The 15,939-nt window shown below is 47.8% G+C and overlaps 1 protein-coding gene across 1 annotated transcript in view; it reads left to right on the forward strand.

Moving 5' to 3' along the window:
* The first annotated feature begins 1,215 nt into the window (after positions 1–1,215).
* Positions 1,216–15,939, forward strand: part of SLC9A4 (solute carrier family 9 member A4) — a 73,287-nt gene continuing 58,563 nt past the window's right edge. The window contains exons 1-2 of the mRNA XM_006166623.1: positions 1,216–1,471; positions 8,462–8,925. Coding sequence (XP_006166685.1) covers positions 1,216–1,471; positions 8,462–8,925 — 720 coding nt within the window. The remainder of the gene's footprint in view (positions 1,472–8,461; positions 8,926–15,939) is intronic.

Raw genomic sequence — 15,939 nt, forward strand, 5'->3', positions numbered from 1 at the left:
TCCTCGGGGAAATCCCCAGAACGGATGGGAGTGGTGGTGCACGCTCCACGGACGCTGTGCTCCACAGCCAGGGGCCACACAGGAGGTCCAGGTTCAATTCCCAGCCCAAGGTGGAGGGAGTTGAATCGAACGTTCCATCCACATGTGATATTTGCGTCTTTTGCACAAATGGATCGCAACAACAAAATCCTTCAAGACGGAAGATTCAGGTGTGCTGTGGAGTTTTTCAAAACTGTGGTTTTAGATGTATTTATGGGGTTCGTCCTTGGACGTTTTGTTTTTAAATAAGGCTCAGTAAAGTTTCTAGAGAGCTGGAACTTCTATGAGTCACTGCTCACGGGGTTCAGTCGCCCTGAAGTTCCTTACCATGCCTGTTACCGCCGCCGCCTCCTCATTTATAGACACTACGACGTAGATTTCCAGGACAGGCCTGGACCATGGTCCAGCGTAATTATTAACACCGGCTCTTCATTCTCGAAAGTGCGCTGCTGTGGGTGGTAGTCGCCACCAATCACCTTGATTGCTCGTCATTGAACTTGCTGAGGGTGTCGTTCCACAGGTGTCCACTAGGTGGCAGTAGTGTAACCTCCAGAGAGCACTTAGATGAAGTATTTCATGACAAAAGTCAAATCAGAGCAAATAATTAAGAGCTACCTGCAGCTTTGGCCATTTAAAACAAGTGAGAGAGCAGGGGGAGGAGGGACAGAACAGGTGCAGGGCAGGTTGCTCCTTCCTGGGATCTAATAAGGAAGGAAAGACCCCTTTGCTCATTGGAGGACTCCAATGGTGAACACTGCAGTGTTTTTGTTTTGTTTTGTTTTGCTTTTTAAATTGTCATTCACAAAGACGAAAGCAGTATGCAGTGAAGTGAGGAAACAGCTCTGAAGGGAGAGGTGTTCACTTCGCGTCATAAATCGCTTCTCAGGTCGTGGTTGGATGGAGGTCCTACAGGTAGCTCTCCAGGGTTTACCAAGTCTGTCGAAGGACTGTGTTTGAGCCGGAAGCTGAGTTGCCTGAACTCGAATGACTTAAAGAAGATTAGGAAACATCTCCAGCCAGAACTCAGTTATATACGTGGACACTTCTTGGAATGCCCCGTGAACTGTATGTATGTTACCTATGACAAAGTGGGTGCAGCGGCTCTCTGGGAGTCCTCCCCACTGCAGGTGCGTGGCACACCTGCACAGAGGGTGAAGGTAGAGGAAGCCCATGAGCATGGGTTTCCAGATGTTTGTGTCTCTCGGTCCTTGGAGTTGGTGGCTACTGCTAGTGGCCCTCCAGTGTTCTGAAGCATCTTCTGATGTGAATGAATGGGCAAATTCCACCGCCCAGCATGTGCCTAGGGCTTGGTTTGCTGCTGCCAGCTCAGAGCCAGAAGAGAGAATATCTGTTTTTGAACTGGATTATGATTATGTGCAAATTCCCTATGAGGTTACTCTCTGGATACTTCTAGCATCTCTTGCAAAAATAGGTAAGTCCCGGAACACTTGGTTGTAAGAGCTGTTTTTTGCATGAGCTATATGTATAAAAATACCTTACAGATGCTGGGCTAAGTCTATTTTAACTGTTACTACCGTGACATAAAAAATGTGACAGTCGAAATGCCCTTTTGCAAAGCTAGTTCATGATTCAGGATCAAGCTTTGAAGTTGAAGAGCAACCTCTGGGTCAGGGTGGTTGGACTTCTCCTCATTTCAGCATAACAGCCGTATGACATTAGTTGATACGTAGCACTCGCAAGTTCTATGCTTTGAAATATATATGAAGAAGGAAGCATGTAGACCTCAGAGTAAAACCGGTTGGAAATGTTAGGAACCACATGCTGTTTCTTTTGTAAAATATGCCTCCTGCCTTTCTGCCCCATGGTCCGTGGTCCCACTGTTTATTCTTTAAAAGTGGCATGTGCTCCTTGTGACTTGAAAGCAAGGAGCAGGACAGCCACAGGCTTCTCGTCTGTCACTCAGAGCAGGGACGTGGGGCAGGCACGTGAGGTGATATCGGTGGGTAAAATACTGGTTTACACCGAAGCCAAAGACGGCCAGCGGGGCCGCTGGTTTCTTATGTGAAATAAAGTGAATGAAAGTGACTTCGCTCTTACCTGACGAAGAGATTAAATTCCATCAAAGATTCTTTGTGCCAAGAGCCAAAGTAGTGGTTTATGCTCTGTGACTATCTCATCTTACTGCACCCCGTGGATCCTTAAAAGCAGCTCATTCTGGAGTTGAAAATGGATACAATTACCTCAGTTAAGGAGCATAATGTCACCTTCGCCCAGCTATAAACATGCTTGCTGAGTATGTAGATTGCTTTATTGAGATAGACGCTATGAAACAGTCTGAAATAAATACTTGTGTGTGTGTATATATATATGTGTGTGTGTGTGTGTGTAAGGGTTTTTTATGTATAAATAATACAGATTTTTGTTTTGTTTGTTTTTCTTTTTCTTTTCCCTCCCTCCAGGATGGGCGTAAAATACGGGTTGAGCGAGGAGGGTTAGCAGTTAACGTCCTCGGGCTATCTATTGGCCCAATGCCCTCCCATGGGTGCTGTGCACTGTGTATTCATTAGGTGCTCCTTTGGAATTGCTATTCATTCTGGGCTAGTAAACTGTGAGACTGAGACTTGTTCATTTAAGGAGTCTTGTGCAATTTGTTAAGTTAGTTTACACAGAGGGTATCCCGGACCCGGTGGCTTAAAACTCACTCTGGATGCATGTGTGTGCATGACCAGGATCCCAAAAGGAGAACTGAGGAGAAGGGATTGTAGCATGGCCATCCCCCTTGGGGGGTGATTTCTTGCTTTCTGTCTCTTTGTCTTTCTCTGTCTGTCTGGCGAGCGCATGCGCCCTATAGCAAAAACCTCTCCAAAAAAGAAAGAAAGAAAGAAAGAAAGAAAGAAAGAAAGAAAGAAAGAAAGAAAGAAAGAAAGAAAGAAAGAAAGAAAGAAAAAAAGAAAGAAAGAAAGGAAGGAAGAAAGAAAGAGAGTCACATCAAAATGACTTTGCAAGTGGATACCAGCCTCTGTTCAGAGCACAGGGTCTAACATCTTTCACCTGGACACTGATAATGGTCAACGATTTGAGTTTTCCTTTGCAAATCATGCTAGATTCTATGTCCCCTCTCCCTCCTGCCCACCTCCCAACACACACACGCCCTCGCTTCCTCTTTGCAGTGATGACTGACGTCGGAATGGGATCAGGAGACTAGACCGTCACTGACTGTGTAGTCACTCTGTCTCTCAGTCAACGTCTAAATGCAGAAAGGGTGCATTTCACCTTGGTTTTATATTACTACAAACAATACCGTGTTCTTTAAAGGTACTGTGTGTGCCCAGACTCGCTTTGCTTAGAAATATCTATAAGTATACTCTTATTCATAAGCTATTGGCTTAACTGTTCTTGATCTTCTCTCTCTCTCTTTTTGAAATTTTGCTATAGGTGTGTGCACTTGCTGGAGAGACAGAAAGAAAGAGAGAAAAAGAGACAGAGAAAGCGAGAAATCGTCCCCCGGGGAATATGGACACACCATAATCCCTTCTCCATTCTCCTCTAAGATCTGGGCACAGCATGTACGCCTGGTGTGTCTTTCAGGGCTCCAGGTGCTCAGGGGGCCGTGCGGGATCCAGCCGTCTTAACTACTACGCCACTGGCTGGCCCAAATGCTCTTGATTCTATGTCGATTTGACATAGTTCAGGAAAAGAAAACACTTTAGGTAGGCTACAGCTGCCTATTCAAGTACAAGTTTATATTTGCTAGTCTTCAAGAATTTAGATTATTTTGGGACCAGCAGTTGGAGTAATGGCTCTGTCACTGGACTCCCATGTAGTCGACAGAGGTTCAAGTCCTGTACCTGGTGGCTTAAACTCACGCCAGGCACATGTGCGTGTGTGCCCAAGATCCTGAGAAGAGAATGGGGGAGAAGGGATTGCGGCATGGCCATCCTCCCTGGGGGGTGATTTCTCTCTTTCTGTCTCTCTGTCTCTCTTTGTCTTTCTGGAGAGCACACGCTCCCTATAGCACAAACCTCTCCCCCCAAAAAAGAGAATTCAGATTATTTCTACATTTCGTAAGGATATGGGGGACAGGAGAAAAAAGACCAGTTACTTCCCATCCTGGAGGAAGGAATATGTATGTATGTATATATATATATATATACATACATATATCAGAATGTTTCATAGATTCTGTTTCAACAGGGCAATAAACACGCACACACACACACGCACACACACACACTCACTGCTAAGCCCTGGGCTGGGAGTTATATATGATGATTCCTTTACCAGGAGCAAAGTAATGATGATGATGTAGGAAACTTTAACGTCACACGCACACACACACACACACACACGCACATGTGCACACATCACAATGTTTCATAGATTCTATCTCTATGAAGAAAATTAATATGAGGTTTTAAAGGCTATATTATAAAACCTGAGTCGGAATATACTTAATAATCATTATTATCATCATTTATCCTTTTATTTGGTCATTCTATCAAGGCACATCTGTTAACGACTTAGGCAGTCTGTGCTGATGACCAGGGCACTAGTTCAGGGGGGAAGACGGTGATCTTAGTAAGGTTCTAGCAGGAAACATCGGAACTCCCCCAGTCCTTTCTAAGACACCGGACCATGCATTTACAAATAAATGTATTACAGGATGACGAGAATTTTTAAAAGTCACCTTGAACTCCATAGTGTGTCTTTATTTCAATTGCACTTCTTGGAACATCACAGAATGTTCTCAAACCTTTGGGGAGGAGGGACTTAATGTAAGGCCCACTTTGACTTTCAATCAGAACTTCCAGATTCAGGCACTGGAGCTAAAACCTCACAGTGACGACTCTACTGTTTTGGGTTTGTTTGTTTGTTTGTTTGTTTTGTTTTGTTTTGTTTTCTGAGAGGTTTTTGCTATAGGGCGCGTGTGCTCGCCAGAAAGACAGAGAGAGACAGAGAGACAGAAAGCGAGAAATCACCCCCCAGGGGGGATGGCCATGCCGCAATCTCTTTTCCTCCATTCTCCTCTCGGGATCTTGGGCACGCACGCACATGCACCCGGCATGAGTTTTAAGCTACTGGGTCTGGGACTCGAACCATGGTTGACTACATGGGAGTTCAGAGACATAGCCATTATGCTAACTGCTGGTAAGGGGAAAAGGTTTAAAAAGGAAATTCCTGTAGCATTTCCCTGCAGCCTCTTCCTGCTATCACATAAGCAGCTTGGCTTGAGGCAGGCGAATGCGCAATCCACTTCAGGAAGCTCAGTTCCCGGAAGCAGGTAGGGCCAGTCCAAGGAACAACAGGGCCTGGGAAAACCACCGCGGGCTCTTCCGCCTCCTTTACATGTTAGGGAAAAGTTAAGCTGGTTAAAGTAAGCACTAAGGAAGGAGGAGGAGGGGGATGAGGAGGAGGAGGAGAAAGAGAGGAGAGAAAGTGATCGTTTTTAGGAAATGGAGACTCCAGGACTCTGGCGGGGGGGGAAAAAAAAAGCCGGCTGCGTGGGGTGGGGGGGGGGGTGTCTTAAACCGGGTTTGAAGCCGGTGGTTCAGACTGGGGGTGGGGAGAGTTATACTCTAGATATTAACCTAGCCGCTCAGTGTGAACGGACAGGTTCAAGGCTGTGGGCAGGAGAACCCATACCCTCTTTGGATGGCTGAACCCAAACATTCACCATAAGACCTTCACTGGCTCTTCCTGGCCTGTGGGAGAAAGTTCACCTTCCTTACCTTTGAACTCAAGGCCTTCCATTATTAAACTCAAAATCACCTTTCAGCTCTTGTGCCAATATTCTTCCCAGTTCAAAGTTGGCTCTACGCAAGAGGATCTCCTCAATAAATGTCGGAAATATGTGGTTGGGCTACCTCTGCCTCACCCTACTGTCTTTCTTTTTGCACTTGAAGATCTCCCCTCAGAAACGCCTCCCATTCTCTCTTTATTCTTTTTATTATTATTTATATGTCCAATCCCTATATATTATTTAGCTTGCAAAGAGAATTCACCTAGCATGGTATACACCTCAGAGCAGTCCAGTTGAAAATACTATACACGTCATCCTCAACAGGTAATAAACCACAGCTGTGTCCCACAAATGTCTTACCTCTATTTCTTCCCCATATTTCCTTCTCTGCACTCTTCCCCTCTCCCACTCCCCTCCCACTTAGTCCCCAGTGTCCATAACTATTTCCAATGCATTCATGTCCTCCGGTCTTCCATCCTCTTTTACAGCTGCTGAAATCCTAGGCGTTCTCCAGCAAACTTGTCGGATTCTATCCAAGGACAAGCTCCTCTGACAAACATTTAACCTGTTGCTCACTCATCTACACACTCGCAGATTGTTTCAGAACACAGACCAGTTGCTCTGCAACAGAAAGCTTGCTAAGCACTTTGGGGAGATACGAAGCTGTACATCACTGGGGCCAGAGGGTGGGTCCACAGTGAAATGTGACACTCTGCAAGGCAATGCTTCCCTTCCACATAGCAGGACTCCGAGCTCACATCTGGAGACCTCCCTAAGTACCCCAGGCTCACATGTGCCCATGCTCTGGGGCTGGCTGAGGGCCGGGGTGGACAGGGATTGGGACTCTGTGTGCTGTTTCTTTCTCTCTCTGTCTCTTTTGCTAATGGAAGGCATAAACTTTTTTAAAAAGATGTAAATTATTCTGCTTAAATTGGGGAGTTTAGAGATTCGTCGGGGAGATAATGCACACAACTTGGAAGATATACCTGTACTGGACAGGTACAGAAAATTCAGAGGAAGATATATTATTTCCTTGGAGGAAGATGGGAAAAGCTTAGTCTGAAAGACTGAGCAGGACCAAAACAGACCCAGGAAGAGGACAGTGCAGGCCGTGGTAATAGAATAAGGACGAAAGGATCCCGCAGAGTGAGAAGGGACCAGCTGGCCACCATGTGTGTTGTATAGACCGAGTGGGAAAGCAAACTGAGTGGGAGGGAGCATACACTTACATGTCATGGTCTTTTGCTCTTCTAATTTGGTCATCTCTCGCTTCTAAAACTCTGTCAACAGTGGGAGTGGGAGGGCAACTCTCACCTGGTTTCCACCTCGTAGAACTTCACAGTAGGTTGGACCTTACCCCGGGCTCAACAAATATCCTCGGGTTAAAAATCCATGAGACGCCTCATGTGCCTTCAGCGTCTAAGTTGGGGAATGAGACAATCCGACAGGCATGGTGTAGAAAACTCTTCGGACAGTTGAGTGTGGGATGGTCTGGGGCCCTGCCAGTGAGACGGGAGAGTAATAACTAGGATGGAGACTGAGGTGACCCTAATCAAAGGCAGAGGCTGTGGAAATGGAGGGGGGGGGTCTGTAGGGCCAGCTGAAGCGTGGTGACTGAAGAAACATGGAACTGATGGCATGAACGGTAAGGACGATGGAGGGCAGTTCATGAGAACATGACTCGATGTCCTCGTTTGATAGTGACCGGATGGCAGTGCCATTGGTTACATAAGGCCAACAAAATAAGGCTTCGTTTTTGTGTACCTATTTGTTGAGGGCAGGAATGAGGTGATGTAGGTTTGACTCAGGACGAGGTTGAGGCAGCGATAGACTGCATGAGGGTTTTTGTTGTTTTTTAATTTTTTTTTCCTTTTTTTGGAGAGGTTTTTACTATAGGGCAGGTGCACTTGCCAGACAGAGACAGAGAGATAGAACGCGAGAAATCACCCCCTGGGGGGATGGTCACGCCGCAATCCCTTCTCCTCCATTCTTCTCGTGGGATCTTGGGCACGCACACACACGCGCCTGGCGTGAGTTTAGTTTAAGCCACCGGGTCCGGGACTCAAACCCCGGTCGACTACGTGGTAGTCCAGTGACATAGCCATTACACTAACTGCTGGTCCCTAATGTTTTTTAATGTAAAATTATTTAGTTATCCCATTAGAGAGGAGGAAAGAAAAAGGGAGAGGGAGGACCCCACAGGGTCCTCACGTTGAGCTACACTCCCAGCCTCACCCACCTGGGTCATGGCTGCTGGCCCCTGGGCCCACACACAGAGGAGGTTTCAGGACACCCCGGGACGTTTTCACGCGTCCAGGGCTTTTACCTGCACCACCATCTGGCCCCTCGCCTGTCTCATAGCTTGAGTCCTTTAGGCCATGAGCCCTAAAGCTGGGCTTGCCTGAGTGCAAAGGCTTCCTCCCTCTCCTTTCCCTCTCAGGTGGCCTGGAACCCCTGCAGGTGCGGAAAGCAGGTGGTTGGCCGGTGCCGCCCCCTGGCGGAGCACCACGGTCCTGTAGCGTGCACCGAGGCGGTGCTTGCGCGTTAGGTCCCGGCTGTCACTTTTGGCTGGCACACTTCCAGCTCCTGCTACAAACAGGAGCCGAGGCCTGGTGCCAGGCAGCTGGCCAGGGTCCCATCTGCTGGGCTTCCAAAGGCCTCCAGCAGGCACGCTGCGTGGGTCCTCTGCCAGCGTCCACATGTGTTCTCTGCCCTCCCCAGGCTTCCACCTCTACCCCAGACTGCCAGGCCTCATGCCCGAGAGCTGCCTGCTCATCCTGGTCGGGGCCCTGGTAGGCGGCGTCATCTTCGGCACCGACCACAAGTCGCCCCCCGTCATGGACTCCAGCATCTACTTCCTGTACCTCCTGCCGCCCATCGTGCTGGAGGGCGGCTACTTCATGCCCACGCGGCCCTTCTTCGAGAACATCGGCTCCATCCTGTGGTGGGCAGTGCTGGGCGCTCTGGTGAACGCCTTCGGCATCGGCCTGTCGCTCTACCTGGTGTGCCAGGTGGAGGCCTTCGGCCTGAGCGACCTCAGCCTGCTGCACAGCCTGCTGTTCGGGAGCCTCATCTCGGCGGTGGACCCGGTGGCCGTGCTGGCCGTGTTCGAGGAGGCGCGCGTCAACGAGCAGCTCTACATGATGATCTTCGGGGAGGCGCTGCTCAACGACGGCATCAGCGTGGTGAGGCCCGGCCCAGGCTGCGCGTGGCGCAGGCCCGTCTGGTACTGGGCCAAAGCCTGGGGAGGCGGGGAGTGCGGGGACGGGCTTTCCTCAGGGGCCCCTGCGTGGCAATCGCGGGCCCACTGGCATCTTGGAAGGGAGGAAACGAGGAGAGAGCTTAAATTCTTCAGTTCAATTTAGTTTTTAATTTTTTTTTGGAGATGTTTTTGCTCTAGGGTGCATGCGCTCGCCAGACAGAAAGACAGAAAGCGAGAAATCACCCCCCAAGAGGGGATGGCCACTCCGCAATCCCTTCTCCTCCATTCTCCTCCCGGGATCTTGGGCAGGCACGTGTCCGGAGTGAGTTTAAGCCACTGGGTCCGGGACTCAAACCACAGTCGACTACGTGGGAGTCCAGCGACATAGCCATTATGCTAACTGCTGGTCCCCATAGTTTTTAAATTTTTTAAAGAATTATTTTATTTTGTTTGCTTTTATTATTTTTTAATCTGACCAGAGAGACAGAGAGAGGGAGAAAGCAAGTGGCAAGGTCTGAGACTCGAACCAGGAACAGGAACCATTGCTAAAGGCTTGTCTGGGTGTTCGCACTAGCAACAGCAGGGGCTTGGGTTTTTATTTTCTCTCAAGCACCAGAGCTCATCCCACGGACAAGCTGCAGTCCTTTTCCCTCCATTTCCTATCCTGTTAGGACTGGGGGCACACCCGCGCACACCTGCGGTTTTTCAGTGGACAGGGCCGGGATTGGAACTGAGGTCAGCCAGGTGGGATCCAACCGCTGATGCACAGCACTTTACCACTGCGCTATGGGGCCAAACATTTCTCTTCTTAACTTTTTCTTTTTTGGATAAAGACAGGGGTAGTAGGAGAGGTGACAAAAGAGTTGCAAAAATGTGTTAGAGTGTATGTCACATCAGTGAATGACTCTGTGAATGAGGTACTTTTGTTTTGGAGTCCTGGAGGGAAGCCGAGGACTTATGGGCTCCTGAAACCCCTGGCATGGAGGCCCAGGAGAGGTCTGAGGGCTCGGGTGCTCAGACAGTCGGGGTTGCTGGTCTCCCTGCTCAGTTTCACTAATAGCTGCAAATTCTCACCACTCGTTAGTGTACAAGAGTTTTTCGTGTACTTTTATATGCTTTTCCGTATATAGCATCACGTAATTATTACTAGTATGAAATTTTACTGTAAATGGCTCAAACAGTATAAAATTATACAGTGTAAAGCATAAAAGCGACCTCATCCTCTATGCAAGAGGCAACCACTATGATCCATATGGCATTTTCTCTCCCAGTCTTTATTAAATGCAGACACACACACACACATATATACAGGGTTGTCGGAAAAGTCGGGATGCATTTTTGCAGAGAAAATCATAGAAAAAAATAAGTCATGACTTCCAGCAATACAATCTGTAGATGCTTATTTTCGTCGTAAATTGGGCAGGAGTGCATGATACGTGTTGGTTAGGGTAACAAATCTATTCTTTCTACACCTCTTCAGCTGTCACACAGTGTTTCCTAGATCAGTCGTTGTCATTTATTTCGTCGCTTCCTGATGACGGTCCTTCAGGTTATTTCCAGTTTTGCACTCGCACAGTGCTGCAGTGAAGCTCCTTGTTGGTGCACGCATCTTCTGTGTGTGCGTGTATGAGTGCGTGAGAGGGAGGGAGAGCATTCACTTAGTAGATATCTTAGAAGGGATAGTTCCAGGTTAAACATACAGAGGCTGGAAAATGTGAAGGTCCTGCTGTTTTCAGCATGTCACCAAAGCGGTTTTCATTGGTGAATGAGAGACACTCACCCTCAGTGATGGGACTGACTGGATACCCAGCACCCAGTGCTGGATAGTCAGAAGAGACAGCAGTTTCTAAGTCAGGTTTCCCACAGTGCTGAGGAGGAGGATGCCACACACCGTGCAGGGCCTCCCAGGGCTGCACTTGGGGACAGAGTGGACGACCCTGGGCCTGTGAGGGGCAGGTTTTGGAGTGAGGAGAGGGTGGGAAGGAGCTGGGGGCACTGCTGTTTCTCACAGGAGTATGTGAGATTGGCTTGTTTGAATATTTCGACGGGCCAGGGGCAGCTGAAATCTATCTCTCAGGGATAAACAGAGATTGTGCCTGGTCCCCTTAAAAAGCCTGGAGGTTGTGGGGCGGGGAGCTTGAGATTAGGCCAGTCGGTGTCCCCCTAATTTTATCAGCACACATGAGACCTCATTTTAGGCCTCTCACTGCCAAGATACTCCAAAAAGCCTTTATCAGTGTGCTTTTCGATATGTTCTATATCAAACGCCTATTCTCTTCTGTCCTCGCTAACAGGACTTTTTTTTTTTTAAATGCTTTCCAATCTCATGAGAAAAAAAAAAAATTGTTTATGTTTGGTTTTGTTTGTATGATAACATGAAGCATTTTTGTGATGATTGTAGACTGTGTTTTTCACACTACAAGCTGAAAGTTTATATTCTTTCAGGGTTGACAGATTAAAAAGTAAAAATGCCAATAATTTTCAGATTCAATTTGCAGATAAAATTTCAGATGACCAGTGAACAGCTTTTTAGTGTAAGTGTATCCCAATGGTTGCACACAGATACAGCTTCTCGTCCATGTTGTATGGGGCCACTTGCTTTTAAAAACAAACATGATTTGTAATAAGTCATTAAATTATCTGAATTTCAAACTTCTGACTTTTATATAAAAAACACATTTTCCCCCCATTCTATCACTTAGATTTTTTTTTCTTGTTTAGATTGTGATATCTTTTATCCATAGATAAAAGGTTTTTATGTAGTTGGACTTACTAACGTGCTTGTCTTGACCGTTAGTACAATTAGCTGGGTTTATATTTTGGCGTTCTGGAGAGTGTGACTAAACAGTGTGCAAACATTCTGCCGTTTTATTATCTGTCTTTCTTTTTGTTGTTGTTGTCGTTACTGCTTTTTGTTTGTTTGTTTGTTTGTCTTTGCCACAGGGTGCATGTGCTCACCAGAGAGAGAGAGAGAGAGAAAGAGAGAGAGAGAAAGTGATAAATTACCCTCACCATGGGGGATAGCCACACCACAATCCCTTTTCCTCTGTTCTCTTGGAATTTTGGGCATACTCGCTCATATGCCCAGCGTGTTTCCCAAGTCGCTTGGTCCGGGACTCAAACCATAGAATTGGCCATGCGGGATCCAGCGCTTCAACCTCTACATCACCTGCTGGTCCCAAACATTCCATTTTTTTTTATCATCGCCTTTTCACAATGAACTGTTTTATTCATCTAACATGCAATATTTGCATTACGAAAACTTTATGCAAAAACAGGCCTAGCCAGGGTGTCACTGTGAGACACTGCTCTGTGGCCTGGGACCACATAGGAGACCTGAGTTTGATCCTGGAGTGCTGTAAGGTCCAGGTGTGCACCTGGAATCCCAGCAGCTCAGGGAGGCTTAGGCAAGAGGACTGAGAGCAGAAGGCTGGCCTGGTCTCACACCCTGTCCAGTGAAGGAGCCGGGTGTGCAGTGGGTCAACCTGCAGTCCCAGGTGGGAGATTGAGGCAGGACGGTCACAATGTAGTGAGCCACTGTCTTAACAAACAAACAAAAATAATAAGGTACAGGAAGGAAAGGACTGGTGAAAAATAGTCTGAACTGACATGGTGGATTCGCTAAGCGAAGGAGACCCACGCATGAAGCAGAAGACAGTTCGCGATGAGACTCCCTATCTGTGAACAAGACATTAGGATCATCAGGCCTGCACATTCGGCCTCTCTGGGTAAGAAAGAGCCAAGTCAGGGGGCCTGCACGTCAGACACCATGGGTACATCCGTTTCGTTTCCCAGTGTGAGATCCCTAGGCAAGGTGCCCAGAATTACACAGTGGCCTTGATTTGTGCTTTCTGAGAGTGGATCCTGGGAATCTGCATTTAACAGTCACTTCAAGTCATGGCCGAAGTTTGAGAACTACTGATTTATTGCTTTTATTTTTATTTATTTATTTATTTATTGGAGAGGTTTTTTGCTATAGGGTATGTGCGCTCGCCAGAAAGACAGAGACAGAGACAGAAAGCGAGAAATCGCCCCCAGGAGGATGGCCACGCCTCAATCCCTTCTCCATCCATTCTCCTCTCAGGGTCTTGGGCACGCACGCACACGCACCCGGCTTGAGTTTAAACTGTGGTCGACCACATGGGAGTCCAGCGACATAGCCATTACGCTAACTGCTGGTCCCGATTTATTGCTTTTAGGTTGAGATAAGTTGATGTACGTTGACCTGAAAAGATGATGCGTCTGGAACAAGGATTATACCCCTCCCCCTAGACTAGGCTTGCTTAGTCTCTGAGACCCTCCTTCCCCACACCATCTATCTTTTTTATTTTTGGAGAGGTTTTTGCTATAGGGCGCGTGCGCTCGCCAGACAAGAGAGAGAGAGACAGAAAGTGAGAAATCACCCCCCAGGGGGATGGTCACGCCGCAATCCCTTCTCCTCCATTCTCCTCTCGGGATCTTGGGCACACACGCACACGCGTCCGGCATGAGTTTTAAGCCACCGGGTCCGGGACACGAACTGCGGTCGACTACGTGGGAGTCCAGCGACATAGCCATTACGCTAACTGCTGGTTCCCCTACACCATCTTTCTTTAGGTACTCCCACGGTTTGGGTGTGGTACAGCTGAGTAAGCATCCCCGTCTGTGAAGCCCTTTCCTCCTCTTCATCCTCATCACGGCACTTCTGAGCCGCGATGTGCTCATCTTCTCGTCTGTCTCCCAGAGATAGCCCTCCTGCACTCAGGTCCAGATTCTCTGGGGTTACTCGCTCGCTCTGACCCACTGCTGACAGTGGCAGTGCCGGCGTTCACCTGTGACAGCAGGGTCACCTGACGGCAGCCTACAGTGAGGCAATCCTTACATTCAACCTGTCCTTCATGGATGATTAGAGAGTTCCAGAAACAGCTTTCCAGATCTCACCTCTTTCCTTCTTACGGAACACCCTGTTTCTTAGTCAGGAGCTCCTTGATATGATCTACAACAGTCCTTGTCAAGAATTAGAGGTTGTTAATCACCAGTGAAAGCATTTGACCTTGCTGCTTCCGTGCTGCCACCCCTGAGCCAGGGACCTGACTTCACCCCGAGTATTCTCTTGACTTGACATCCAGGGTCAACTGTGGCTGGCTCTCTGGTCAGGGCTCCTCTGCTAGCAACCGTTCTTAGACCTTCCCAAAGTTTGACCGCTTCCACAGAGACGTTTTCAAGGGTGATTATTTAAAAATAAGAGTATAATCTTCAAGTGAACCGAGTATCTGCAGAGGGCACTGCCGTGACCTGCATGAGGCTGAGCTGCTGAGCCATTGGCTCCGGAGGGGTTGCCCGGCGTCCCTCCGGTCACTCTGTGGTCACCCGCAGCACAGTGAGTATTAAGTGCGTGCTGGGGCACTGCTGGGTCCCTAAGTGAAACCAGAGCAGCCCCAGGCCAGATTTAGAAAGCGGCTTGCGAACAACTGCTACTTTCTGGCCTCTGGTTGTATTTTGAGCTCAAGGCCTTGAGCTCACCCTTTCATTGAGGACGGAGCCTTCTCGGGCTGCAGTCCCCAGCGTGCTCTTTCAGCAGAAAGTCTGAGTCATCTCGAAAGCGGCCTGTGATTTGTGGGTTCCATGTGACAACTCTACAGATCTGTGTCCACTGAAGAGCAGCCTTCTCACCAAAGAAATGTCAAGGAATCCCATTCTCCGGGTCCCTCTTTTTTCTCCCTGGTGCTGAATATTCCAAGTTATGGTCCCACTCCCCAGGGCACACCCAATAATGAGAAAAGGAGCAGAGACAGAACTTAGATAGCTTGAAAATGGTAGTGCCTGGGCCAGTAGGTGGCGGGATGGTTAAGGGCACTGGACTGCCACACGGTTGATTGCAGTTCAAGTCCCAGACTGGCGACTTGTTTGCTTACTTTCTCTCTCTGTCTCTCTGGTCTAAGTAAAATAAATAAAGTTAAATAAAAATAATTCTTAAAAAAAAAAAAATACCTTTCTAAAAAAACAACTGCCAAGAGAGTAGATTTCAGGTGTTCTCACTGGCCACGACCCCCCCAAAAAAATGATAACCATGTGAAGAAATAGACTGGTTTTCAAACTTAATCAGAGTAACCATTTCATCCGTGTATGTCCCTCACCATGTCAAGTTGTACAACTTAACTATATTCACTTCGCATGTTATTATTTTAAAAGAAGATGTTTCTAGGCTATCTCTGTAGCCTACTGGTTCAGAGAGCTGGATCCCACATGGTGACTGTGTTGTAAGTCCCAGTCCTAGGGCCATGAGAAACACGCATGCGTGAGCATGCCCCAAATCCCTGGTTGGAGAAAGGGAGGAGGAGGGATGGCAGTGTGACCACACCCCATGGGAGTCTTTCTCCCTCCCCCTCTCTGGTGCGTACATGCACCCTTTGGCAACTAAATAATGAACTAATTAAAAGGATATTTCGAGACCAGCAGTTGGAGTAATGGCTATGTCGCTGGACTCCCATGTAGTTGACTGCGATTCAAGTCCCAGACCCAGTGGCTTAAACTCACACTAGGCGCGTGTGCGTTCGTGCCCAAGATCCCAAGAGGAGAATGGTGGAGAAGGGATTGTGGCGTGGCCATCTCCCCTAGGGGGTGATTTCTTGCTTTCTCTCTTTCTCTCTCTCTCTCTCTGTCTTTGTGGTGAGCGCACACACCCTATAGCAAAAAAAAAAAAACTCAAAAAAAACTCTCAAAAAAAAAAAGGAATTATTTCATTGAACTTTATTTATTTAATCTTGACAAAGAGGGACAGAGAGAGAGAGAAAGAGAGAGAGAAAGAGAGGGAGAAAGTGAGAAAGCAAGCTGCCAGGTTTGGTACTCGAACCACAGTAAGCCATGTGGGAGTCCAGCTCCCTTAACCACCACACCACCTGCTGGCTTCTAAAAGAGGATATTTCTAAAAGTGATAAAGGAAAAAAAAAAAAAAAAACCAGCAATCACCCATATTCCCAGGTGAGTCTTGGTTCACACCTCAGACCTCAGCCCTCCG

This window comes from Tupaia chinensis, unplaced genomic scaffold (assembly GCF_000334495.1).
Source record: "Tupaia chinensis unplaced genomic scaffold, TupChi_1.0 Scaffold144276_1, whole genome shotgun sequence".
NCBI classification, from domain to species: Eukaryota; Metazoa; Chordata; class Mammalia; order Scandentia; family Tupaiidae; genus Tupaia; species Tupaia belangeri.